We start from the raw sequence: 27,957 nt of genomic DNA on the forward strand, positions 1-27,957 counted from the left end.
CCAGTAGAGTGAATCAAATCACATCCAGAGCAAAGATGAGATCGGCAGGTCCTAAAATAGCAATTTATGTTGAGGTACTGCTTACAAAAGCCTTGAAAGAAACGGCCCAGAATACTACACGTCTCCTTTTCTTTCTTTTCATTTAGCACAGCTGAGTCCCCAGCAACTTCTTTACTTTTCCAAGAGAGCAAAAAAAAAATCATCAATTAGAAGAACATAACAGCAATGACAAAAACTACACCCTGATTCTAAAACCGCACCATTGGCTAGATTTTGAGTGGGACATAATAATCTAATTTCCAGGCCAAAACTGCCATCATTATGAAAATAAGATTCATAACATATGCATGTGATCAACTCACAGCTTTCTCTTCTTAAAAATAATAATAATAATAGTGAATAAAAAATCCAAAGGATTGAAAGGAAGGTAGAAGACCCATTCCCTTCGGCAGTTACCTGTACTGGGATTACATCTGCTTTAAATAATACAAGAAAAACTCTTGACAAAATTTACCGAGTGGTTAATTACAACCTCTAAAACCATAAATTAAAAATAATGTCGAGAGCATATAATCTAAAATATAAACAACCTAGAATCAAGATAATCCATGTTTCTAACAGCATCAACCAGAGGGTTCCGAGTGAATTACACTGAGATGCATTGGTAAATACCAAGTCCTCAAAAAAATATTGAAAATATATATTATTTTTTCAGAAGATAAAAGAGTATTTTGAAATTAAAATCATGATTCATAATTCTTATGCTGTTTCTGTTGGAATTAAAATAGCTCACAGACATTGGTGGTTCATTGCTGTACATGAAATTGTTAAGTATCCCAGCTCTAAGAATACTAGCTTAGCAGCAACCTTGAGTGCACAAATTGACCTCCTCAGCACTGTCTTCGCCAACCCCAATCAAATGATATACTTACTATAAACTGAACACTAAATCAACTTATATAAACAAATTAAAAAAATAACTACAAAATAAGAGTAGCTAATTTTACATAATGAATCAAAAGTGGAACTTGGCGCAAAAGAAATTTTGATCAGAACCATGCATTGAAGAATGACCTAGTTTAGTGGGATAATACAGAGAAAATATCAAAGAAAAGTAAAGGCATATGCATTCCTTAAAGCAGTCAGGTTCTAGAAAACCAATGATCAGTTAACTATAATAATGGCTGAAAGACAGCAAGCCTTGATAGAAGCAAAGAAAGCCTTGATAGAAGTAGAGAAATAAAAACATATTATATTCTCTAAAGAAAGATCTGTTTAATGAACACAGAAAATTCACATTTATATAAGGTTCACTATTTCCTGTTCAAATTGAACATCTCTCAAAAAAAATGGTGATTCTACAGGTAAACATAGAATTTGTTATCTTGCTTCAGTTGATGACTAAGAATGAATCTAATGAATTACAAAGAACAGTAAACAATGCCGAATAGAGAGAAGGTACATGTAGCATGAAAAACTGAATTCCATCCCTGGAGAGAAAGAAAGAGAGCATTTGACACTACCTTAATGCCCATTACCAGGTTTATTCACTTACATTACAGCTCTGAAGGTAGGGATGAACATACTTTATATACTTGGTCCAATATGATCGATACTTTGTCATTGCCAACTCCAGCCATGGTTTCATGTTACCACTATAGTGGATAACTGCAGCACTATCAATCTCTGACTGATCAACACTAGCATTGTAACCCAAACCAAGGACATGCCATGATTTTCAAGTGGATGAGTCAGACCATAAAATGTAATCAGTCCCGAAGGCAATGTGCCAAGCTTTCAAAGTGTCCTATCTTCATTCTAATTAGGGGGACAGAAAGAAACATTAAAAAAGAAAGTCATCATGTTGTAAGATTGTACTTGTTTGCTCTTTTATTTGCATGGTGTTAGAATTCAACATGGTGAAACAAAATAGTTTAACTTTTAAGATCTCAATATTAATTTCAAGGCCAAAAATCAGTACAGAAAATCACTTTTAGTATATATGTGATTGAATGAATCAGTTTGAAGCTAGTTTGTATATATATATATATATAAAAAAAAAAGTAGAAGTTGCAGAATTTCCTTGTCACACTTGAGTAAAAATTATATTTTAGCATGCATAATAATCTTTGTAAATGGAATGAGAAAAGAAACCCGTTTATGACAGATCAGAGATTTGAAAGACTAACCATATTTTGCCACTTGTTATATATGCCAGTGATATCTTTCTTTTTCCACTCCTTCAGATCAAACATATTCATCCTAAATGCCCATCCACAAGCGTTTGGATCAAAGTGTCTTGCAATATGTGGGTTTGTAAAGTTTAGGTACCTGTCAAAACGATGAAAGCTTTCACCACAGGTTTCTACAGCACCATTCACTTTTCCATGAAGACCCACTGACCACAATTTGGTCAAGTCTTTTTGGACAACAATATCATTTTCAAGGAACAGGATTTTTTCCAACTTAGGATAGACCTGAGGGAGATAGAACCTGAGGTGGTTAAGCATTGAGAGATACTTTGGGTTACGATACTTTCAGATTTGAAGACCCATAAGAAAGAGTCGCAGGATGATCTGCCTTGAAATAATACTCTTTCATAGAGGCAGATTCAAGCTGTTGCAAAACAGGGCAGTAGGATGAGTTAAGCCAGTTAAATTTATCAACATTTTCCACATGAATAGTTGCCTTTCCAGGAGAGTTGAGAAGTAACCACATATTCATCACTCAAAAGTTGAGTTTATCGGTCACAACATGGAATGCATGTTTTGAGGAATCCTGCAATAGAAGGCAAGAAGCATATTGTGGTCAAGCTCTCATAATGCTCAACTTCCCCTTTGCAGATACATGACATTTGCCTAATGATTGGAGAACTCAGTCTCAATGAAATTTAAGAAAATGAGAAAAACAGAAATAATTGAAGGGTGCCACAATATTTTAAACCTTCAAAATAGAGTGAACTTATGACAATATGACAGGCCAAGCAGTGAACATCACCTTGGCATTCATGATGGTTGAGTTGACAACAACTGATGCAGCCAAGACATTATCAGAAAAGAGAGCATAATGATAGAGATTTGGATTTTCCAAATTCTCACCTCTAGGAAATTTCTTTTCTCTAGAGGAAGAAGATAGTACTCAATGGTAAGGCGCATAGACAAGCAATGTATTCCATTTGGAATTGTTTTGGCAGCCAACTGACTCAAAAATGTGCTCTGTTTCTTTAAGATTCTAACTTGTTCATCTGCTGTTTGAAGTATAGCTCTCTCAGCTTTGCAGTAACCAACTTACAGTCATACAATTGCTCTCTTTGCTTTTGACAGAACTTGACCCATTGCTCTAATTTTCTCAGGTTCGCCACACATGAAAGACATCGAATAAAACAAAGTTAAAAAAGCCAGAACCACAGGAAAAATTAAAAAATGAAAGCAAACTAAATGGAATCCAGTCAAGATTAAAGATCCAAAGTGCAGCCACCTGATATGTAAATCCGCATCAGTTGTTGCCTCTCCTAAACCTTTGCAATACTTAAATATACTCTTGCCATTATCATCTGATCTTGCATCAGCCGCACAGAAGAATCGGAATTCTCATTCTCATTTTATCTCCTCCATATGCTGTATTTTCCCAGGACAGCAGAGTCTACAGATTTGAAGCGTTCAATGGCTGCATTTTCCAGCTTCACAATAGCTTCATCATCTTGTCACAACATCTCAGCAGCCTGCTTTTCATGCCTTTTATCTCTCAATTGCTGCATTATGCCTCAAAGAAACAATGTTATGACTCAGAGACTGATGAACTTTCACCATCAATAGGGCTGGATTCGAGCCGAACCGAGCTCAAGCTCGGCTCGGTTTACATATAGGTGAGCTCGAGTTAGTGACAGCCAAGCTCGAACTCAATTCGGCTTGTTTTTCATTATTAAAATGACGTCGTTTTAATACATATTGATCAAAACGATATCGTTTTGTATCAAAATTTTTAATTGGAAAATTTGGTGAATAGCTCGAGCTCGGCTAAGACTGGCTCATTTCGGGTTTGTTCGAGCTGAGCTCGAGCTCGAACGGGCTCGGTTTGAGTCTAGCCCTAACCATCAAAACCAAACTCACAAAATCAAATTGCTATTTGTTTCTGAAATGATATCTTAATAACATCAAATCAATAAGATACATATAAGCAGTACAAGAACCATATGATTATTAAAAGCATGAAAGATATGGAGACCATTTACCCACCGATATTGATTTGTAGGTGTATCAATGAATTGAGAATGATCTGTAAGGCACAATCAGATCAGCCCACAGGCAATAAAGTATCAACAATAACATCCACATAATCATAACAATAGACATTACCAGCCAAAAAATTGTCATGTTTCCACTTGGGTGTTTCTCTTCTCACATTTGCTATCTGATCTGGCTTTGAACAAAATAACAATCCAAAACATCATTGGGGTCAGCAACTATAAGGTGATAAGTTTGCAGCAAAGAATAATTAAAAGTGTGTGCTATATTAAACCAAACAGCCAAGTTATCCTAACCTCAGAAGTTGTAGCATTATTCTCAACAGAAGTCTCTACTGCAACAAATCTCCATCAAGCAGAAATGTTGTTCTTTCTCAAAGAATCAAAACTCAAGGGGCCCAAATCAATTGTGCTGGCCTCAATAACATCAATGACCTTAAAAATTGTTAAAATAGAGCTCCAAGTAGTTAATAAAATTAAAGCCAAGATACTACAACTAATTTGAGAAATTAGGAACAAAAAAAACTTGAAAATTTTTTTTCACCAAATTGCACATGCCTCTTTGAAGAAAATAGATTTAACATATTGCCAATGCCAACCTTTCTCTCCAATGTAAAGTCTGCACCATTCAGCCAAAAACTTTTCCCTTATCAATAATTCTTTCATCCTTTCCCTTAGCGCAGGAAATAAAAGAGAAACTAGAATCTATCATCCAAAAGATAACCACAAAACAGTACATATGTTTGAATCTGAAAATAAAATAATATAAATAAGTCTAAGCATGAGAGTAAGTTAAAACAAACACAAAACCCAAAAGATTTGAAAAATGAACATGGCAAGAACACAATAATGTATAAATTAACAGTTTTCACATCCAATTATATAATAGTTTCTATTTTAGGGCAACAATGCATAACAAAAAATGATGACTGAATAATAGCACTAAAACTATATTATTTGTGCCTAAGGATGCCTAAGGTTGGTATAATGATAATTAAATAATATATTTTTTACAGTACCATAAAGCATATACCTTTAACAATTTAATAAATTATACTGACTATATGTGGGGTGATAAACGAAAATATTGAGCCGAGAAATTTGTAAACTGTGACTATCATTGTAATTCTTGTCAATTAGAGCACCTAATATTTTTACTATCAAAAGCAGAAACTGTAACACCTTGAACTTTGCTAACAAGAAAAGAAACACAGATAATCAAAAAGCGACAATGTAACAATTAGCATTTTCCAAAATGAAATAAAAAGCGGACAGTATGTGTAGAAAGCAGGCGGACAAAATATTCAAAACACACACTAAAGACAACGTAAAATGTGCGAGTGAAATCACTGAGATCTGAATACACAGACAAAAAATGGAGAAATTAATTACAGAATTAATAAAGAACTAAACTAACCAAAGAATGTAGAAGTGTAAATCCCTCGGCCGATGAAGAAAATTAACGGCGCTAGAACTGAGAAGAAAATGACGAGTACAATAGGCAATCGAGGTCCTCCACCATTTTTTCTGTGAAGACCTGTACTGGATACTCCCCGGCTTAACGTCATTACCTATCAAAACCTCCTGAAATCAAGTAATAGGGAAAAAAAAAAAAAGTCAAAACTGAGAGAGAGTTGATAGAGCGTATTTTGAAAGAATGTGGAGACGAGAAATACTGGCGGACGAGTTGAGTAAGAGTCGGCAGCAAGGCATAAGAAAGCGAATAGACGAAGAAAAAAGCGGACACCAGTGCGGGATAATATGATTGAGAGCCAATATAAATTTTCAAAGAATTATTAACAGCCAACAATGGCATGGAATGGAGGGAAGCACCGGATCTTCGCTTTCGGACTAGACGGCGTCGTTCAGCGCTGCGCCTCTGCTGGGCCTGGGACCAGACATGAGTATACACATTTTTGCTATATAAATGTATACGTAGACATAAAGTTATCATATAATTAGAAATATATATTTATATAAGTAGGGCAAGGAAAGGAACGTTATCTTCAACTTTATCACTTGTTAGTTTTTTCCATTCTCAGGCGAATTATAAAGAATTATTAATTAATTTCCAAATTATTATTATTATTTGAAATCTTAATTTAGGTTCACATTTGCATCTAATCAACAAGAAAATCTCTAATAATGCAATTAAATATACAATTTTAATGCAGTTTCAATCAAAGCTAGTCCGACCACCAGCAGCAACACTGACTCAAACGAATATGCGTCAGTATAACTAACAAAGATATCTAGGCCCAAAAACACATAATAATTTTTTGTTTCAGATTTTCAGTCAATAGACCTCAAAATAACTCTTTTACATTCAATCTGATTTCAAATTAAACTTAGATTCGATTTAGATTAAATTTAACTCTAGTTATAAGAAAATCGTGATGGTAGTGAAGATGTGATGACCTAAAAACATTTTAATCAAGTTTTCTAATTATTAAACCCATCGTGGGGGGTTTTTTGATTCATTCTACACCGGGGAGTTTGATTTCCAAACTGAAAGTAAAAATCATCTACCATGGCCAATTTCTTTCCTAATGTTCTAAAAACGTCACTCACCACAACATCAACTCATGTTAATAACACCATACACCTCAAGCACATGTGAAGCCAAAGATCAGCGAAAATTGCAGGCAAAGCCTTCCATGATAATGTTTCACAATCACGACAACCAATCTATAAAAGAGTTATTACGGTTGAAAACTTCTTTTAAAGAATCGCCACATCCAAGTAGTCTCCAATCTGGATAAGAGGAATATGGAGTTATAAGGAAAAACAAAAAGAAAATATAATCCAGACAGACAGCATAAAGGCAGTTTGCCTTTTACCTCAAAACCAAGTTCAGCCAATGCTTTGCCATCATCTAGTCGCCTTCCATTTCCATATGAGAAAGTCTTCCCCACCTTCACAAACAAGTAAATCACACTATTATTGTAACCCTTTTATTCATTTCACTCCAATATGTTTCAATAAATCACATTTCAGTCCAACATTGCAAAGTCATCAACCAGCGCACTTAATGCGTGCTCACTACCAACATTGTATAGACCCATACAAAAAGTAAGGTGTGCATAAAATTTCACCAATTAATTGCACGCTCTGACCACGAAAATATTCATGAAACCATGAAAAGTAGCAAATTGGTGACGAGCATGCAAAATCATTTACTTGGTGCAACTCTGACAGAAAGGAAAACAAATAAATGAGAAAAAAAAATGTAGGCAAATGGTTTATAGAGAAACAGCCAGACCTCTCTCAATACAAAATGACCATTCTTATCAGGATACACGAAAGCAAAAGACAGTCTCGCATCTCTTCTTCTAGCAGCTGATGCTACTTCCTTGACCTGTAAAGGAACCATGTTTAATTAATGCTGCCAAAATAACTGGAAAAATAGTATTAAATTACCAACTAAGAAGAGGAAACCACAACATACTCATCCCTTGCAACTTTGCAATACTCAGTAACCATTTCAATGTGATAAGAGTATGAAACATTGATAATGTTATAATGTCAGTAAAAATTTACTGGTTCTCTCTGTCTACTCTCCTATTTTAATGTCAGTACAAGAAAGTCCTATTCTGAGCAATGGCACACAAGCTTCTACATCAAGATTAAAGAAATCTTGTGTCTTCTCATCTCAAATATGTTAAACCATGTATTCCTTAGAAACTCTTGAACAAATTAAAATAATCAGAACAGCCCTCAGGTTCATTTCATGAAATTAAACAGCTTCATATTCTATCTCATAGTATCTAAATGCACAAGCTCCTAAAGAAGGCTCATAAGTTATCAGAATTCCTTCACCACACCAAGACAAAGAGAGAAACGGAAGAAGGGAAGAGATTAGTAAATAGAAAATAGTGAAAGGGAGATGCAGAACACTGTTTTAACATACCAGATCAGTTAACTCTCGGAGAGTAGCATCCTTCCATGTGTAAATTTGAACCTCATCCCTAGGCTCCTTCCCTCTAACTGCAAAATCCTCCCTGGAATGATGACCCCCAATCTGGAAAGCTTCTAACGAATAAGCCAAAATGTAACTTTCACATAGAACACAAAATCACAATGCATGAACAAAATATAAAAAGAAATGGTCTTAATTATCTTCCAAGCGGTGGCCGGAGGAAAAGAAAAATGTGAGTATACACAATCTTCAACCAAATGGAGAATAAAAGGTGCTAAGAATGAGCACTATAGGGTTTATTAAACAGCCCACTTAACACAAAAAAAACAGTAAAATTATATCACACATAAGAGAACAAGATGAACCAATGAATAACACATAATAATTTGCGCAGAATAATGAATAAACCGCCCTTCATAAGTGCAAGTATGAATTTTGGAAGACAACAACAACCTGTGTTTATATCAACTGGAGCAACAAATACAACTGGGAATCTTAACAATAGAAATACCTTAGTAAAAACTCGAAGCAATAAAGGACAAGTCTGCATTACAAAGGGGAAAAAAAGCACATTAGCATGCAGTATATGTAAAACACAAATCTGGTACAAAAATAATCTAGCTGTTATAAATTAAGACTCCAAATGATCTTAATCACAAACTTAACAACTGAATAACTCATTAATCTAGATGAATCAAAAGAAATATAAGAAATTCAACCAGTACATTACACTTAAAATAACCTATGCTTTAAAACCCTAAAACACAAGGCATATGAAAGAAAATAGGAAGTGAGAACCTTCTCGCGATCGACAGGCCCGAAACGAGGTCGAGACTGTGGAGGGCCCCTTGCAGAAGGATACATCGGCCTGCCTCCTTGTCTCATTTCTGTTTCTGTTACTCCCGCCATCTCTCCTAGTTCCTGTTTCTCTAATTCTCATTGCTCGTCTCTTGTAGGCAGTTCGGCTGCCAAAACATAAATGAAAAATCTGAAAATGTGCTCGGTGCTGAGCTCGCCCAACGAGTTTGGGCCTGTTGGGCTGCTAAGAGTAAGACCAGCGTAACAAAAACTTCACAAAAGTTAGTAACGGGTCTAAATAAACTTTTATGTAAGAGCAATTCTAATATAATCAGTTTGCAATTGGTGAACAATTTCGTTAAAAAATAATTTTATATATTTGGTTTTAGTTTGAATCGGATTGAAACTTGATTTATTTTTATAAAAATAAATCTAATACTTTATTTGAAATAGATTCATTCAATCCAAACTTAGGCAGTTTGAATTCAAGGCAACCCTATTTTTAAGTTTCAAAAATTTTAAAATTTTAGTGTTGAATTTTTTTAACATATAACAGGAAAAATTTTTTAAATTGTGATAAAAGGCTTTGAATATTTAAAGATATCTAAATTATAAATTATACTTATTTAATTTTTGTCATAATTTATATCATTATATTAAAATAAATGTTTCACTTGACGTAACTCTCTATTATAAAAATCTAAACTATTCTTAACATTGTGTTATTTTTTAGACTACAAAGTATTAAGATGGTTAGTGGGTTGATTTAGGATGGATTTAATCTGAATTACTCAAACTCATATCAATGTTTAATTTGATTCGATCTCATTGTATAGGAAAACCAGCTTGCCAACAATTCTTTTATTTTTTTGATAATTTTCTCACTTTTTTAATAATTATTTTTCTTCTATGCTAATAATAATTTTTCCTTTTACGAGTTAATTGAACTGAGTTTAAATTTGATTGACTACTCTAAATCCCAATTGAGCACAAACTGATGTTTATTTATATTTGATTTAATTCGGATTCATTTATAGGTTAATTGCATCCTGGAGAACAGGTCACAAAACAATTAATACAGAGGAATTGAAACATATGATATATATGCCCCACGCACATGAGCTGCATTGCCATAAAAGGGAAGACGACCCATAGAAGTCTTGTGTTTGGGCTAGCTAGCGGTGTACTATTGGTTCTTTATTCTGTCAATGAAGGAAACAAACACAGCGTGCTTAGCAGCAATAGTTGTAAGACTCAGATGACAGTGAAGGGCCAATACGAAAAATAGACAATTTTGCATTAAAGAAGTTTTATTCAGCGCAATCAAAGTTTTCTTCAAATGACAAAGCCTAAACCACCATCTTGTTGCCTGCCGTAAGCTATAAGAATAGTTTTCTCTCTTATAATTGTTCAAAGGCTAAAAGATTTATTCCCATCCAAGGAATAATAAAATTTTAAATTCATAATCTCCAACTTTTACAAATTTAAATATTTACCTATCACTTAAAATTTATTAAATTTTTTTTCTAGGGTTAAGAGTAAAACCGTTATTTTTTTAATAATATTAAAAAAATTATAATTTTATCTCATTTTCTTTTCCAAATTTTAAAAGCTAACAACTTTATCCATACTTAAATATTTTAAATTTTAAATTTTAAAAAATGATTATTTCCCCCACCTAGGTTTTTCTTTTTTCCCCTTTCCAACCATCACAACGTCATTGGCCCCATCCTTTTCCCACTCTCACTGTTGGAATTATTCAGACAACCTTCGTAGGAGACTGTTTGACGAAGAGATGTCGTCTCTTCATTTGAAGTAGAGATGCGTCTCTGAAGAGATAGAGAGGGACAAGGATGATCATCCCTCTCTGAGACGAAGAGACGTCAAATAGCCTCCCACAATGGTTGTCCGGACGATTTCAATAGTGAGGGTGGGAAGAAGATGGCGCCGATGACAATGCGGTAGCCGGAGAGGGGAGAAGAGAAAAACCTTGATAGAAGGAAATAGTCATTTTTTAAAATTTGAAATGTTTAAGTAAGGATGAAGTTGTTACTTTTCAAAACTTGGGGAGAAAAATAAATAAAATTATAATTTTTTTAATATTATTAGTAAATTAACAATTTTATCTTTGACTCTAATAAAAAAGTTTAACAGATTTTAGATGATAGATGGATATTTGAATTTGTGAAAATTAAATGATATAAACTTGAAATTTCACCGCACCTTCGTGAGAATAAGTCTTTTGGCCTTGTTCAAAAAGTTAGTTGGACCACAAACAAGTAGTATGAAATTATGAGCCAATTTTAATGCTGGGACTAATCACTTTCCTTGTCCTATTTGAACTATTTGTAGCAAATTTGACTTTGGGTAATAAGGGGGGCTTGGTTTTATACATTGGAACAAAAAGCGAATACATTCATATGCCAATGTTGTTAAAATTTAGCACGCTGGGCTAGGGCTGGATTCGAGCCGAGCCAGCTCGAGATCGAGCTCGGCTCGACTCGGTTCGAGCCCGAAACGAGCCGGGCTCAGCCTGACTCGATCGAGCTCGAGCCGAGCCCGAGCTGGCTCGGGTTGGCTCGGTATATTTTTTTAAAAATTTTTTTATACAAAACGGCGTCGTTTTAATCCATATATATATACAAAACGGTGTCGTTTTGATATAAAAAACGAGCCGAGCCGAGCCGTTACCGAGTCGAACTGAAAACGAGCCGAACTCGAGCCAGCCCTTAAAAAGCCGAGCCGAGCCCGAGCTGGCTGTGAGCCGAGCTCGGCTCGGCTCGAATCCAGCCCTACGCTGGGCAACCCTTATGGCACCTACAGAGAAAATTTATCATAAGGTAAAGCTATATGCATGTAGGAACTAACCTAAACCATGACACATTGGCTTGAATTGGAGAATGTATGGCACGCTGAATCTAAATTTAGCCAAACAACTTTTTATTTGATTCGGGCAATATTGTTATCAACTAATGTTTTTATATATGTATTGAGAATTGAGTTAATCCAGATATTGATCTAAATTTTGATAAATTAAATTGATGATATTATATATTTTTTAAAATAATTTTTAATAAAACAAAATTTTGGTACGATAGTATAGTGTATGTTCTTTGCAATTGTTAAGATTTTTTAACAAAATTTTATGATTAATATTTTTCTCCTAATTTCCAAAAACATATTAAAAATATATATAAATAAACATAATTGTGGTATGATATTGGAGTGTATATGAGTCGAGCTCATTAATTGTAAAATTTTACAAAATAAACACAGGTGACAACTTAAGAACAAAGTTAGTAGAAATCATGTTTAAGGAATGTTAATTATTTAATTTGTGATAATTTTGGCCTAAATGTTGAAATAGTTTCATTCCTAAATAATCAATATATATTCTTGTTTGATAATTCGATTTTGTCACTTTATGTAAGTTGCAGGGAAGGCTGTCTGCACCCTTTGGTCCCGGAATTTTTTACAGTACAGACGCCAAATCCAATAGTTACAATCGTGGAAACACGGGCCAATCAGGAGGTAAGTGAGCATCATATAAGTAAAAAATGGAGGTGACAAACACGGTGAATGGTTGCGTTGCAGTACATATCTGAGTGTCTTAAAAATTACGAATTGACCAATGGCCATATGATTATGTCATCGAAGTTTATTAATTATCAAAAATTTAAATATTTATTTATTTATTAAAATTTAATATTGTTATACTTTTATTTTTAAATTTAGAAATTAAAACTTTTTTCTATTTAAAATTTAAAACACTTATATTTTCCTTTTGAGTTTTTCTAATATATTGTTGGCAACCAGTGATGATAACGTTCTGCATCTGTAATACCCTCAGATATGTTCTAGAGGTATTTATGTTTTTTGACTCTATTTAGAGATATTTCTCATTTTAAGTATATATATTTGTTTTACATGTATATGTGTGTGTGTGTGTGTGTGTGTGTGTGTGTGTGTGTGTATATATATATATATATATATATATATATATATATATATATATATAGCTAAAGAAAAAGAAAAGAAAAAAGAAAAGAAAAGAAAAGGAAAAAGACAAAGAGAAAAAGAGAAAGAGATAAGGCTTATTATATAAAGAGAAAGAGAAGACTTTTCCATCATTCCGTCCATATTCCAGCAGCCACCATTTCTTCATGCCTTTTCTTTGCTTTCTTGAAGCCAAAGGAAGAAATTGAAGGGATATTGGAAGATAAAATAAGAAGAAAAGAAAACAAAGCACTTGGAAGTTTTGGGAACCAAAGATCTCTTTCCTTTCCCTTTCATCTATGTTTATATGCATGTTATGTGAATATGTTAGTGTGTTTTGGTATTGATTTAAAGTGATCTTGGTGATAAAGGAAGTAAAACAAAGAGGAGGAAACTAACTTGCAAAGATTTGACTTGAAACAAGGTAAGAGATATCATCCTTGATATGTGACATGTTTTAGGCTTTTGGTTCCTTAGATCTATGTTATAAATGTTGATTTTGATGTTGAGGAATATTGTTTTGCCATTTGGGATGTCTATGTATGTGATTTTGTTCATGACAGAAAGTTACATAATATTTACAGTTTTTGCCACTGAGTTCGTCCCATGTTTTGGCTGTCTTATTTGATGAATTATGAGTGCTATTATATCTTGTTGAAAAGCTCTTTGAATCCTCTTTCCAATGATATATATCTTGTATGAATTAGAGATCATTTGGACTGTTAAAGATTTGTATGAACCGGAAAGGACTGGTTTACTAAATAAACAGAGGAGGCAGTTTTGTCACTGAGTTTATCTCACGTTTTGACTGTCTTATCTATTATGAATGATATTATATCTTGTTAGAAAGATCTTTGAATTATCTTTTCAGTGATATATAGCTTGCATGAATTGGGAATCATTTGGATTGTTAAATATTGCATGAACCACAAGGACTGCTTTATCAAATAAACAGGGGAGGCAGTTTTTGCCACTGACTTTATCTGCTGTTTTGACTGCCTGATTGAATGAATTATGAGTGCTATTATAGCTTGTTAGAAAGCTCTTTGAATCCTCTTTTCAAAGATATATAGCTTGTATGAATTAGGAACCGTTTGGAATGTGAAATTGTATGAAAAAGAAGGCTGCCCTGTCAAATGAACAGGGCTGTGAACAGTATTTCACAGTTTGGAGAGGAAAAAGAAAGAAAAGAAAGGAAAGGAAAAGAAAAGAAAAGAAAGGAAAGGAAAGGAAAGGAAAGGAAAGGAAAAAAAAAAGAAAAGAAAAAGAAAAGTAAGAAAAGGTTGGGACTCAAGATTCAAGGGTCGTCCCAAGAGTAATGTCTGGTGAGTTATGAATAAATTTATATGGAAGCAAAATTAGTAAGATATAAGAGTCGCATGCATGCTATAAACTATGAGGGGGCACTTTACACTACACCGCCCGTAGTAGGGTACGTCCGCAGTAGGACACGTCCGTAGTAGGACATAGACCCCCAGTAGGGTCCGCTCACAGTAGAGCATGCTCGCAGTAGAGCTCAATTCAGATTCAGAAATAGTGTAGTGAAAGAAAAAGAGTTTGAGCTTAGAAAAGTGTCAAATCCCTATAGTTAGCTTCCAGAAAGTATTAAATAGACACCAGATGGGACAAAGTATGACCTAAATAGTAAAGAGTGAACTAAATTACCCCTTCAATCTCTTATAGAGGTTAGGATGTGAGGTTGAGTCCCAAAAGTGAGTTAGAACAGGAAAAAAGATAGTTTACTTGATTCTTTCCCCTTACTGAGTGTTCTTATCACTCATTCTCTTTTCTTTCCTGATTGCAGGTACAGGTGATCGAGGTAGCTGCGAGGCAGGGTCAGGTCAGCGTAGGTAGATCCGGTTGGAACAGGTTATCTCTGGTTTATATTACATGCATACAGTGACATGTTCTTATCGACTTTTGACTTTTTCAGATTATGGTACAATTACATATGATTACTCCCTATTTTCAGATACTTTCAGATGAGTCTTCATATGAGTATATACATCTTTTATTCGCTTTCAGATTTTCAGTTTTCTTAGAATACTTCTTAAACACTTTTAATGATGCGTTTATTTTAAAGTATTTTTAAAAAAGAAAAAAATAGACGCTCCGAATATTAATTCGTAACATTTCTCCTTCGGTGGGTAGTACTTCTAGGGAAGGATGTTACAACATCTCTCTTAGCTTCTCTTTCAGTCATACTTCATTTCTGATTATTATCAATTAACGAAAACAATTCATTTATCTCTAGACATGTTTTCAATGCATTCTCATCGCCACTCAGAGGACAATGATATATTGTCTTCATATGGAAATGAAGACTTTGTTAATCTTTTTCATGAGTTAGTGATAAGCAGGAATAAGATAAGAGGGAGAGAGAATGCGATTACTGGCAACGATGGTTAGAAAAATCTCATACGAGAAATATTATTTTTTAAATTTTGGATGAGAGAACTTATTAGATTTTTAAATTAAAAAAAGAAAATATGATAAATTTTTAAATTTTTTAAAATATTTTTGTTAAATATCAATTTTATTTTGATAGTAATAATAAATTTTAATAAAAAAATATTTATTTAAAATTTTAATAGTTAATAAATAAAAAATTAAATTTATACCAAATTAGGTGAAAAATAGTCTTTCGCCTAGACCTAATTAAAGATTGGATTCTTGTCCAACCGTCCAAGTAATTCGATTCCACTGTGTTGTGAAATGTGACTGATCACGCCCATGCCATTTTACTGACTTTCGTCACTGCCATTCCATCCCATTTTTTATTGAATTTAATTTTTGGAATTATGAACATGCGAAATAGTAGCTTAATGATAATTCCTGTTTTTGGATTCTAGCACGCTGCCGGTCGGAAAGGCGGTGACGGTGAATTACCTTTCATTTTTATCAAAGACACAATATCTATGACAAACCAATGTTTTTAGAATCAAATCAAGAATTCCAATGTATGGGTTGTTAATCTGTTCAATTGATTTAGAATCAAATCTTCAACCATTTGGCTTCTGCTGCTGCTGCTGCTGTTCCAACACCCTTTCGTTTACCATTGCCACAGGCTTCTCTCACCGATTCTTCAACCTTAGCATGATTAGTCTAAAATTATTGCGGGCCTGAGAATAATTTATCAAAATCAAACAACGAAAATTCCAGTGTAGCCCTCCTAAACCTTCATTAATAAATTTTTTTTTTTTAAAAGGAAAACTCAAAGGTGGTGAAACAGTAATTTCGTGCTTCCACAGGAAATCGCAATATACAATGATGAAAATGGGGAAAATGGACATATTTTGAATACCCACCCTCAAATATAACCATTATAAGTTATTAAACCTGTCATATGACAGCACGTGGTCGACATGATGCCACTACCCATATCTATCAGTCACCCTTCAATATCCCTCTCATCCTCTCTCTGCTCTGCCCCCTATCGACTGCACTAAATAATTCTCAATTTACTTAAAACTTTATTTTGGGATTCTTGCATCTAATTTCTTAGTATTTTTTATTCAATTCTATAAAATGATATATAAGAAAAGTAAAATAAAAATATAAAAACTAAAAACATTGTAAATTGCTCAAACAGTTGTTCAACGATGGTGCTCAGATGTTTGGCAAGTTGGCAACAATCTGTCTAGTACCTACAACTATCGTCCAACAATTCTTTAAGCAATTTATGGTGTTTTTAATTTTTTTAATTTTTAATCTTTGAAAATAAAATGTTAAATAAAAAGTAATATTTTATATATATATATATATATATATATATATTGAATACAAATATATATAAACTTATTTGTATCATAATGTAACTAAATGTTATTTTATTCTGAATTTAAAATCATCAAATTATATAATGACAAATAATGAATCATCATATGATTGTATATTATTTTATTATTAATTTAAAATCATTTAATCACATTATAACATATCATTTATATGTCAAATTAAATGTTCAAAACCAAGTGCACAAAATTGTTACTCTAAATATTAATTTTACTTGCTACATTTGATAAGGTAATGATAAGTATTGTTATTAGGCCTAAATGCGATTTATAAATCATATGTTAACTTCATAAAGTTAAATATTTCGGGCAGTATGTGTTCAAATTGGTGACCTTCTACCCTATAAAGTGTGAAGCATAAGGGTCTCATTGACCATTCAGTGGTTAGGAGCCCTAATTTTTAACAAGCGAGTAGGAGAGCATCTTAACCTATAAACAGTTTAGGTTTAATTCATAAAAAATTAATTTAGAATTTATTTTGGAAATAAGAAGCTAAACGCAATTTTTCATGTAAATTATAGTATGTTTTCTCTTATAATTAAGAATTATACTAATTAGGTTCTTGATGATTACTTGGACCAGAAATAATAATTAGATCGTACCCAAATAATTGTCAGCGGCATGGCACAAAGAAATCAGAAACGACATCGTAGTGGTTACCATTCGCTGGAGAGTGAGCGCACGCATCTCAGATGAGTTGTGGGGTGGAACTTGAATTTCTCGCCTAAGGAAGACACAGGAATAACTGAGTTTCCATTTTTTGCAAATTCACGAAGATCTCAGTCTGCCTTCTCTGTTACTACGACCTATAACTTCCTTTTCTCATATACAAAGAACCATCAATACACTTTCATTCTCAGCTCCATTTTCGTGTAGCACCAAATTAATTTCTTGAAGAAGATACATTTAGATACATATATCTCTTATATAAAACACCTGTTAGAACAGAAATCAAAATTGCGAAAAATGGGTAGAGGAAGAGTGGAGCTTAAGAGAATTGAGAACAAGATTAACAGGCAGGTGACCTTCTCTAAGAGAAGAAATGGGTTGTTGAAGAAAGCTTATGAGCTTTCTGTACTATGTGATGCTGAGGTTGCTCTTATCATCTTTTCTAGCCGTGGCAAACTCTACGAGTTTGGTAGTGCTGGGTATATTTCTATCATTTGCTTCTCTCATTTTATCTGTAGAATTTTTCTTGTGAGTCCTGTTAAAAACAACACCATGCATGTATGTATGTCTTTTTCTTCAAGAACTCTTGATTTTATCTTCAGGTTGTTTCGTTAATATCACTTTTTGGGGCTTTTGAGGTGGGTTTCTGCTTGTTTCTTGTTCGAATCAGCATGCTGTTGTTGCAATGACAGATCGATACGTTTCATAGTCCTTTGTAAGCTGAGCCTGAGACTGGCGTTTGTAGGAGATACCCACATAACTGAACTTAGCTTTTGTTCAGACTCCACTAGGTTTTTTCCCCTTCAATTTTTTTTCACTGCAAGATCTAGGGTTTTGCCCCTTTTTATCTGACTACACAAAAACATTATTATAATTTATAAAGCTTCCACACTGTTGTTCAGTGGTAGACTATCAAGCACTTAGCAGAAAGTTCATGGACCTGACTCTTGTCTTCTTCACTTTTGATCCTTTGATCTTCTGGTTATTTAAATGTTCTCCCCATTTCTTCCCTTGTTTAATAATATTTTTTTCTATTGTTAATCGTGGCAAATCAAGCCAAAGAAAATTTATATCTTCCTGCCATAAGGGTTTTTTTATTTGGAATATAAATCCGCCATAGCTGGTGCCTGGTGTTCTTCAAATTTAGAAAATGAATCATATCATAGTTTTGATCTTTACGTCTTCTTTGTTATCACTCTTTCTCTCACTCTAAAACTGGGTAGCGACATAGAGAACTTCAACTTTCATTACTGAATCTTTCCTCTTAGATCTCTTGCTTCCATCGCCGGTTTGTTTTCTCTATGCTCTTTCCCAGATCTTCAACGTTTTTCATATATAGAAATGCTCTTTTTCATTTGTATGTGTGCCGTGTGCCCATAACTGAGAAAAAAATCGATCAAGTGGAAACTGTTAGGCTTGCTATAGATATGTAATGCTGTAAGTCTGTAACGCAAAAATTGCAATTTTTCGGGAAACAAAACTTCTGATGGCACAAATTGCTGCTACTTTTTTTCCTCAGGAGTGGATTTTGAGCAACCTCATTACTTCTATTTCCCGAAACATTACAATTTTTATAAATATATACATAAATACATATATAAATATAAATAAATAAATAAATAAATATATATATAAATAAATAAATAAATAAATATATATATATATATATATATATATATTTATTTATTTATTTATATATATATATATATATATAAACAAAAACTAAAACTTTAGTAACTCTTCCAGCCTAAGTGTATCTTCCCATTTCTGTGTCAAGGCAGATCTTAATTGGGGTTTGATTCTGAGCATACGGCTAATGAAGGATTAGGACGAGAGAGAGTAATGAAAATGACTTTATGTTTAGTTTTTTTTCTAAAATTTTTTCAGAATGATTTCTATGGAGTTGGATTTTGTATATGAAACAAAGTTTTAACAGAGAATCGTATGCTTTCAGTACATCTAATACTATTGTTTCTAAATAGCAAATGCTCAAAAGATATACTGAACAAAAAGATTTTTGTTTGTATATGGATTGTTATTATATTTTAGAGTAATATTATATTTATAAATATCATACACTAACGGAAACTACTAAATAGAGGTATTATTTATGATAAGGGGTTTAATTATTTAGTTTCAACTTAAAATTATCTGATCATATAATTATTCATAATTTTATTTTATTGGTTAGTATTAACTATTTTTTTTTTAAAATATTATTATATATAATTAATATTATATCCTATCTGAATTGATTGGATGAATAAACTTCAGAATACAGTAACCAAACCTATAATTATTATATTAGATAATTCAGGATTCACAAGTATTGTAAAGGCTAAAACCCAAACTTTTCCCTTGGAAGTTATATTGCTATTTAGAAATAATTCATATGTACATTTCTAAATTATTAGAGTATGATGAATTGTAATTCACAATTTGCTTGCAACTTTAAGTTACAACATTTCAGTCCACAGCTAAAAGAATACTAGCTTAGCATTGTCTAATTTCCAAATGATATACATATTATATAGTTTTGAGAGAGCAAAAATTCATTGAAGTTGTTCATTAGCCATTTTCTTAAGTTGTTAGAATAGTAGTTATTTGCAACGTATTTTCTCTTGGGCATTTTTTAGTTGATGATTGAACTTTTTGAAGCATGTGTTGCATATTTTCTATGGAGTCTGTTTCACATATAATAATTTTTAACTTAGATGAGTTTTGAAGGACATAAACTCGGGCTCAATATAACAGTGATGCTCTAACTCATCTCATATGGATTTGGTATCCATGCAAGTCAAATTCAAGCTCAATAACTTAAAACAAAATGATGTCATTTTAATATTAAGTTATATAGTGAATGGATATCGTTCGTATTGCTTACATAATGTAATAGAGACACAAAATGTGTTATTTTGAATTGGTCAAAACATAATTGTTTTATTAAAATATGTGAGGTGCTTGCCAGCCTTCCAGATCAAATCTACCTCTCTCTGTCTATACATCTATCTATCTATTCAATATTCTAATCATTCATATTGCAAAGCAACTGAACAAACACATGTTAATTGACGATTTGCCTTTTGTCTCTATAGGATAAGTAAAACCATTGAACGATACCAACGTTGCTGCTTCAACCCTCAGGACAACAGCATCGAACGTGAAACGCAGGTTTATCTTTTCTCTATTCTTTCATAAACTTATTGTCAATTTGTCATGTTTCCTATATTTAATATTAAGTTGAACATTATTTCCAAATCATGGGATGATAATCTTTCCTCAAAATTCATTTCAGAATACTTAAAGGTTGTGTTGATTGACATAAGCTTGCCAATCGAGTAAACAGTCGTTCAATATTAAAGACTCATATAAATACTTCAGAACTTCACACATTCGCTACTGTGTTTCTAATTACTACGTTAATTTTTGGCAGAGCTGGTACCAGGAGGTGACAAAGTTGAAATCAAAATATGAATCTCTTCAACGCACACAAAGGTTTTGTTCAGTTCACTAATTATATGTACATGTTTTAGAAAGAAAAGCTGTTAGTTGTGTTTTTCGTTGCTTTGTAAGTGATGTATAAATTGCTTAGGAATTTGCTTGGAGAGGATCTCGGACCACTGAGTGTGAAAGAGCTACAAAATCTTGAGAAACAGCTTGAAGGAGCTCTTGCGATGGCTAGGCAGAGGAAGGTGCATGCATGCATGTGCTCAACTAGTATATGCAAACTATCATTTATAATTATTATTCTACTTTTGTAATGACTGTACAAGCATATAGATGAAGTCATAAATATTGCCTATGTATGCCAAAGGAATAAGAAGAACATATTCTAACTGATCTTATAGTTTAAGTTCTAGATTTTATTATTCTTTTCGTTTATCGTAACTGCAGACTCAGATTATGGTGGAACAAATGGAAGAGCTTCGCAAAAGGGTATGCCTAAGTCATATCTCATTTTTGTGTATGCACTAATAATGGATACAAAAGTTAATGTGTTATTATATATGATTGGTTAATACTTTAATTTTAGTTCATAATTACTTAATTATTTGATAGTATATCAATGTTTATACTCATGTTTGGACCAATGATTAAGAATCTTTATCACTTTTTTAAGTTAATTAAAAAGGATAAATGAAGCTTTTGTGTAAAAAAGTTGATGCATGCTTGTCAGAAGCTTATCATTAATAATAATACTTTATGCACTAACAATAGATAAAAATACAAAAATTGACATGTCATCATATGATTTAGTAATTTTAAATTTAATATAAAATAATATTCAATTATATAATGATTGATTGCATTTGTATAATTTATTAATGCATATAGTATTATTCATAATAATTATAAAAAAATATGAGTTTTGATCTATAGCTATCTTTCATTTAATTCATTTGGCTTTGCTTTATTCTGTAAATCTTTAAATTCAGAAATCATACCAAGTATCTATGTATTGTTATTATTACTATTATTATTGTTTTATTATTATTATTTTTTTTTTGGGTCTAATGTAAACTTAATTGTTATCATTGTCTGATAATTGCAACCTTCTTCTGGTTAATGGTGATAGGAGCGTGAGCTTGGAGACATAAACAAGCAACTCAAGATGAAGGTTGTTCTTGAACTGTTTTCATTAATCATGACAATGAATAAGTCAGTCTCTATAATCATTCGAATAACCCTATATATATTTATTGCTTTTCAGCTGGAGACAGAACGACTAAATCTGAAAGCCATTCAAGATTTATGGGGTTCCAGTGCAGCAGCTGCTGGAACTACAAACTTCCCTCTTCATCCTTCTCATGAAAGCACCATCAACTGTGAACCCGAACCTACTTTACAGATTGGGTACACTCCTCTCATGCATATATATATATATATATATATATAAAATAATGTTTACAGAATCTCAGCAAGATTAAAATGTTAGTTATGGATGCAGGTACCAGCACTATGTTCCTGCTGAAGGGTCTTCGGGGCCTAAGACTATGGTTGGTGAGACCAACTTCATCCAAGGATGGGTCCTTTGAACACTCAGAAACGAAATCATAATCATGCCTTATATAGATCTGTAGGTATTTATGAAGTTTTCTTTCTACTAAATAATGTAGGATTAGTACTAATCTGGCGAGATATTTGGCACATACTTATACAGCATTTAATGTGCTTAAAATGCTTCTAAGACATATCTTATGCAATATAATCGTTTGACTACTACATTTTTTGATGTGGGCTGAATGTTGCATGAGCCTGAAAGTTACCGACCAGAGAAATTGTTGTGGTTCTCTGACTCAAGTGGGTTGGGATGTGCAAACTCTCTACTGGGATTGGTCCGAATTATTGGGCCGGGAAGATATCTCCCATTGACATTGCTTACCATTTCTCTGTACTATCTGTCTTCCCGTGTTTTGGTTTTTTATCTTTACCACTATCCAAATGTTAAAAGTGTAGGTTTGAGGACGATTTAAGGTTTTAATTTGACTTAAAAATAACTTCTTTTTTTGGTTTTTGAATTTGATAGATCAATGAAAATTCTAAAACAAATTTTAATCATTCGATGTCACTGTGGCATTAACATGAAATTAAATCAAACACAATGATTGAATTAAACAACTAAATAAATTACTTACTACCATTTGAAAAGCAATCTGAAGAAATTTTTTTTTTTTTTAATATTACATACAATTAAGCAGAAGCATTATATGATAAAAATGAGAAAGGTGTTTCAAATGATAAAGGCACACAATTACTTTGACTCTATTTTCTATACTGTTAACACTATAGTAGAAAGTATATTTATTGATAGAAGTGAAGACAGTGACAGAAAGAGTTGGGGTGTTGAGGTCATGGGCGGCGGAATGGGAAACGCCTTGCTCTTCTTTCCGGCGGTAGACCGATGAACAACTCAGTCTCCACATCAGAAATTGGATTACTATCATCCCCAATGTTTTCGCTTTCTCCCAGCTCTTTTGATCCATTCAATGTTTCCACTTGCATTCCACCACACTGCAAATTAACATACTTCTTCATTTTTTACACATACTTCACTCTCTTCAGTTTACTAGAGATTAATTTATATATAGGAAGCTCACCTTCTCAGCCAGCCTTAAATTTTCAGCGGCTAGGACGATTTCCTGATATAATTACAAAGAAATAATGTACCAAGTTAGCGATAAGTACTCTTTCAGGACTTAACACAAAGTAGGCAGAATCAGAGGTATGATCCTGAGTAATTACGGTCTGACCGTACAACAACCAGGCACAACACAAATGAAGTATAAAAACATCCTCTTCCTTCTCTCCAATAGAGTCAGATAAAGAGTATGTCACTAAAGTTATTATTCTTTTTAGAAGAATGAGAGTGAGAAACAATAGCTTGTCTTCTAGATATTGATTGATATGGGGTGAGCTAACATTCATTAGTAATTTTTTCAAGTCCCGAATCTTACCTTTTCTTTAAGCTGCTGAATCTGTTCCTTGAAAAGTACTGTCTGAAACATAACAAGAAAAATATTAGTATGTTGATTTATTTTTGTGACTAAGAACCCACTTTGGGGAGCCTGACTACTAAGTCATTGTAAATCCTGAGAGACTATTTTAATAACCCACTTCAATACAAATATATATAAAAAGATGATAATACGTGTACCAAAGTCGAGTGTGGAGTCGATCTGAACCTTCTACTCCACACTTAAGATTTCACATCTTAACCAACTCTTCCATCCGTAAGGTTAAATAAACAAAGGAGATTAGGAGAAACGGATAGTAAGGCTAACCTTTCTCGCGCGAATGTTGCTTACGCTGTTCTCCAACTGTTGTTCTATCTCTTGTAGTTCTTCAATAGAGCATGATTCCAGACCTTCTCCCAACAGTTTCCTAAGGCATTTCACAACAAAAATTTCATCTCTCTCTTTGATCAAACTAAGTCGCGGAACCATGAAAATTATGTTCCAGTAAGATTTTTACCGTTTCCAATCTTCAAGATGCTCGATCTTCTTCATCATGTTAGCTGCTTCATTCTTCATATTCTGCCATTTCAAAGCAACGTCTGTGAGAAAACAAAAAATGAATGTTTCCAGAGACGTGCCATACATCCCAACAACCAATTAATACATACATATATAACTATGATTCATGTTTCATTAATGTCTACAATCAAAACTTTATGGAGCTAAGGGGATTCTAACTTAACTGAGTCTGAATAAGGGTTAGTTTGGGCTCCATTCAAATAAAAAATAGCTAACTCATGATCGAATTTAGTTTGTTTAATTGGTGCATGGTAATGTTGGAGAATAAGAAGAAAAGTTGCTGGTAGAGAAGAAGGAGAAAATAGCTAAGAAAACGAACTGAGGCTACACAGGCAAAGCATCAACCTCAAACCAAACTCGGGGATCAACGAGCTAAAATTTCTTCAGATCAAACTCAATTCATTTGAGTTTAACAAGGACCCAGCTCAGATGGCCTTCCACTCCTAATTGGTGCTGGAATAGACATTCTATTTACAAACACTTTATGGTAGTACAAACTACAAAGAGAAAGAGGCTGAGTGTATAAATATGCAACCTGCATGGTTTCTTCAGTCGGCCGCTTGCTGGCTCGAGAATCTTTTGTATGTCTTAAAAAACGTCCTATCGTCTCCTGCATGCTGAATTACAAAGTCCAACCACAACACAATCACTACATATATTTACTATGTCATATTCATTCAAAGAATAAAGATCGTAATATAATGCCCAATTGAAAATAATTTTTCTCGAGAAATTAGTTTAGATAGAATTAACAAAGTCGACTGCTTTAAAGCATGTGTTAAAGTGTCATTTGTGGTTGCAAAATATTATCATGCCTCCTCAAGTAAATCGAAAATCTCCCATAATATTGATTTACATCACAGGTTTATATACCGGTTTGTAAATTTCAAAATATTATAATATTAGCTTGAGTTAAAATCAAAATGACACCCCCAAACAATCATACAATATAATATCTATTCATATTGATAGGTAGATTCGAGTCAAATTGGTCTCGAACAAGGGTTTTTTGAATTCGGTTTAAATTCAAAACGATCACTTTGGGATAGAGTTATGCTTGCTCAAATCATCGAAAAAAAAATACAAATCATTAAAGAAGAAAAAAAGAAGAAGAATCCTCAGAAAGATGAGCTTTAATACAACAATGTCAGTGTTTTGCAAAAAGGTTCAATCTAAGTCAAACAACAATTCGAACTCAAATAATTCGGATCAAGTCCACCTTTATCTACCATGCTAATACTATAAATATAAATGTTAGTGAGAAGGATTTGAACTGAGCCACAAAAGTAATCAATCCTGAATAGCTAAGATAAAATTCATCATATCTACGTTTATCTATGTTCATAATGGCCAAAACTTACAAACAAGCGAACAAGATTATTAAATTTTAGACACCATAATTAAGTGATTTCCTTTTAGCACGAGAAGGCTCAAGGGATGATCACAACTTAAACATTTCTAAGATCAATCAGAGAAAAACACAATGGTTGAACCATACTACCTTTGTGGTTTTTTTTACCCAGCTAGCTACCTTCATTAGTAGTACATAAGAGAGCAGGACAAAAACTGTTGGCAGTAACATTATTTCCACAAGGAAATACAATTGAATTCATACAGTTGAGGAACTGGTGACATTCCATGATTGTGTTTTGTCAGTGAGAAAGTCACAAATGCATAAGCGTGATTAGACCGTAAAGGTTATCTAATACTAAAGTAATAGCATGTGTTTTATTACTATAATATAATTAAATATTGTTTTACTTTAAATTAAAAGTTATTTAATATCATAACAACACATTATTATTATTATTAGTATATAATACAGTATTTATTGTTGATATGCAGTCTTATTAATCCAATATTAATTTCTCTTGATAATCCATCCTCAAAAAATTTATGATCGAAAAGATATTATGTTCTTGAGAATGTTTAACTTATTACCAAAAAAATGAACTTAATTACAAGACAAGCCATAAAAGTGGTTAAAGAATATACTAGTAATTTAGTACAGACATGATTTTTTTTTCCCGGTTACTATAAACTTATTTAATTAATCGGAATATCATGTGAGTATCAGTTGGTACCCAATTGATTTAAACATGTATTATTACTGGAGGAAGTTACTCCATGAAAAGGTGTTCTTCTCCTTGATTTTCCACTTTATTGTTTGTGATTTCGGTGCAGCGTACTAAGTCCAAGATTTAAACAGCCAATAACTCTAGAGTTGTACAAATTCTATGAACGTACAGTGTAATTATCCAGACAACTGGAGTCATTTGGTCCCAAAAAAGAAAAAAAAAAAAACTATTAACAAGAATAAACTCCGCCATACTGAGATTGACCATAACACTGTGTCCTTTACTTGGCCTTAAATAGCATATGTCATGTACCCTCTTGTTATCATACCGGAAAAAACTTGACAAGTGAGTACTGGGATATAAAGATGGGAGAAAACAAGAATCTATCATCAACTATATATGTGGATTCAAATTTCTTTTGTGCTGGAGATGATTTTAGAGGAAGATACTTATTAGATCATTCAGTCCTATATATCAAGTACGATAAAGGTTTGTATATATGTACCTGGAACTTGCAAATTCATAGAGCTTTCCTCTAGGAGAGAAGATGATAAGGGCAACCTCGGCATCGCAAAGAACTGAGAGCTCAAAGGCTTTCTTAAGCAGCCCATTTCGCCGCTTTGAGAAGGTGATTTGCCTGCTAGTATTGTTCTCTATGCGTCTCATTTGGGTTTTGCCTCTCACCATTTTGACTAGCCTACTCAAAAAAAAGAAAAAAAAAAAAAAGGTAGATTCATTAATATATTCGTGTGAAAAGAAGACACGAGTTGAAAGTGTTGGGCAAAACCCAGAAAAAAGTTTTGCTGAGAAAGAGTGAGAAAATCAGAAATTTATCTACGTCTGGGCTTTCAGATTCAACAACTTACCAAATAGCTGGGCAAACAAGGCGTTAATGGGAGGAAAGGGAAGAGAAAATGCCAAATAGACAAGGAAATCTGAGAGCTGTAAGAAAATATCAGACAAATAAGTCAGATATAATCAGTTTTGATTGACTCTTCCTCAATCCAAGCACATCTGAACAAAGCCAAAAACATAGCAGAAAAGAAAGAAAACATTACTCACCAACTGGCAAGAAAAAGGGGGCAAAATTAATAAGTAAAATCTAAGGATTTTCAGCCATAGATATTGCAGAGAGAAAACAAAAAAATGACTAGGGTTTTTTTTTTTCCCTGTAATTTCTAAAATAATTATTCAAAACACTACCGGGGAAGCAAGCATCGCCCACTCACTCAACCACCTTTCCTTTGCTTTATCCTCAAAGTCTACCTATTTAAAGAAAACAAATAAATGGCAAAATATACGAAAATTACAGATCCTCCTCCTTTTCTTCTTTTGGTAACACTTACAATACAAACCCTGGATAGAAAATTTATACGGAAAAGGAAAAAAAAAAAAAGTCGAAGCAAAGAAGAATAAAGGTTAAAAG

At 33.0% G+C, this 27,957-nt stretch overlaps 3 protein-coding genes across 8 annotated transcripts; 1 reads left to right on the forward strand and 2 right to left on the reverse strand.

Annotated features, from left to right (window-relative positions):
* Window positions 1–1,279: 1,279 nt before the first annotated feature.
* LOC123223610 (histone deacetylase complex subunit SAP18-like) lies at window positions 1,280–9,129 on the reverse strand. 3 transcript variants are annotated; one of them, XM_044646855.1, is made up of 15 exons: window positions 8,961–9,129; window positions 8,674–8,706; window positions 8,154–8,264; window positions 7,506–7,601; window positions 7,084–7,158; window positions 5,920–6,997; window positions 5,661–5,827; window positions 4,843–4,992; window positions 4,541–4,678; window positions 4,356–4,415; window positions 4,236–4,275; window positions 3,478–3,751; window positions 2,998–3,339; window positions 2,190–2,778; window positions 1,280–1,818 (listed from the first exon to the last, which is right to left on the reverse strand). In XM_044646855.1, exons 1-6 carry the CDS (start codon window positions 9,069–9,071, stop codon window positions 6,965–6,967), a joined length of 459 nt encoding a protein of 152 aa, XP_044502790.1. In that variant the 5' UTR covers window positions 9,072–9,129; the 3' UTR covers window positions 1,280–1,818; window positions 2,190–2,778; window positions 2,998–3,339; window positions 3,478–3,751; window positions 4,236–4,275; window positions 4,356–4,415; window positions 4,541–4,678; window positions 4,843–4,992; window positions 5,661–5,827; window positions 5,920–6,964. The 3 variants fall into 3 exon arrangements, with proteins under 3 accessions (XP_044502790.1, XP_044502791.1, XP_044502788.1); XM_044646856.1 differs by having other exon boundaries at window positions 3,099–3,751; XM_044646853.1 differs by having other exon boundaries at window positions 2,998–3,751.
* Window positions 9,130–17,494: 8,365 nt separating this feature from the next.
* LOC123222631 (agamous-like MADS-box protein MADS3) lies at window positions 17,495–22,641 on the forward strand. The gene is made up of 8 exons (XM_044645494.1): window positions 17,495–17,898; window positions 20,515–20,590; window positions 20,853–20,914; window positions 21,012–21,111; window positions 21,314–21,355; window positions 21,996–22,037; window positions 22,131–22,273; window positions 22,368–22,641. Exons 1-8 carry the CDS (start codon window positions 17,717–17,719, stop codon window positions 22,453–22,455), a joined length of 735 nt encoding a protein of 244 aa, XP_044501429.1. The 5' UTR covers window positions 17,495–17,716; the 3' UTR covers window positions 22,456–22,641.
* Window positions 22,642–23,025: 384 nt separating this feature from the next.
* Window positions 23,026–27,942, reverse strand: LOC123222632 (MADS-box protein SOC1-like). 4 transcript variants are annotated; one of them, XM_044645498.1, is made up of 9 exons: window positions 27,735–27,942; window positions 27,398–27,473; window positions 27,037–27,228; window positions 24,989–25,070; window positions 24,392–24,453; window positions 24,202–24,301; window positions 23,875–23,916; window positions 23,518–23,559; window positions 23,026–23,431 (listed from the first exon to the last, which is right to left on the reverse strand). In XM_044645498.1, exons 3-9 carry the CDS (start codon window positions 27,216–27,218, stop codon window positions 23,270–23,272), a joined length of 672 nt encoding a protein of 223 aa, XP_044501433.1. In that variant the 5' UTR covers window positions 27,219–27,228; window positions 27,398–27,473; window positions 27,735–27,942; the 3' UTR covers window positions 23,026–23,269. The 4 variants fall into 4 exon arrangements, with proteins under 4 accessions (XP_044501433.1, XP_044501431.1, XP_044501430.1 ...); XM_044645496.1 differs by having other exon boundaries at window positions 27,398–27,545; XM_044645495.1 differs by having other exon boundaries at window positions 27,594–27,942.
* Between the last annotated feature and the right edge of the window lie 15 nt (window positions 27,943–27,957).

Source organism: Mangifera indica, chromosome 8, assembly GCF_011075055.1.
Source record: "Mangifera indica cultivar Alphonso chromosome 8, CATAS_Mindica_2.1, whole genome shotgun sequence".
NCBI classification, from domain to species: domain Eukaryota; kingdom Viridiplantae; phylum Streptophyta; class Magnoliopsida; order Sapindales; family Anacardiaceae; genus Mangifera; species Mangifera indica.

What these genes read in the sequence shown, in the direction of transcription:
- LOC123223610 (XM_044646855.1), bottom strand. Translation starts at nt 9,071, where the DNA reads ATGGCGGGAGTAACAGAAACAGAAATGAGACAAGGAGGCAGGCCGATG. An exon ending in GGCCTGTCGATCGCGAGAAG is followed by an intron (nt 8,707 to 8,960) that starts GTTCTCACTTCC and finishes TTTGTAATGCAG; the next exon opens with ACTTGTCCTTTATTGCTTCG. An exon ending in TGGCTGAACTTGGTTTTGAG is followed by an intron (nt 6,998 to 7,083) that starts GTAAAAGGCAAA and finishes CCTCTTATCCAG; the next exon opens with ATTGGAGACTACTTGGATGT.
- LOC123222631 (XM_044645494.1), top strand. Translation starts at nt 17,717, where the DNA reads ATGGGTAGAGGAAGAGTGGAGCTTAAGAGAATTGAGAACAAGATTAAC. An exon ending in CGATGGCTAGGCAGAGGAAG is followed by an intron (nt 21,112 to 21,313) that starts GTGCATGCATGC and finishes TCGTAACTGCAG; the next exon opens with ACTCAGATTATGGTGGAACA. An exon ending in GAACCTACTTTACAGATTGG is followed by an intron (nt 22,274 to 22,367) that starts GTACACTCCTCT and finishes TTATGGATGCAG; the next exon opens with GTACCAGCACTATGTTCCTG.
- LOC123222632 (XM_044645498.1), bottom strand. Translation starts at nt 27,218, where the DNA reads ATGGTGAGAGGCAAAACCCAAATGAGACGCATAGAGAACAATACTAGC. An exon ending in GCAACATTCGCGCGAGAAAG is followed by an intron (nt 23,917 to 24,201) that starts GTTAGCCTTACT and finishes GTTATGTTTCAG; the next exon opens with ACAGTACTTTTCAAGGAACA. An exon ending in ATTTAAGGCTGGCTGAGAAG is followed by an intron (nt 23,432 to 23,517) that starts GTGAGCTTCCTA and finishes GTTAATTTGCAG; the next exon opens with TGTGGTGGAATGCAAGTGGA.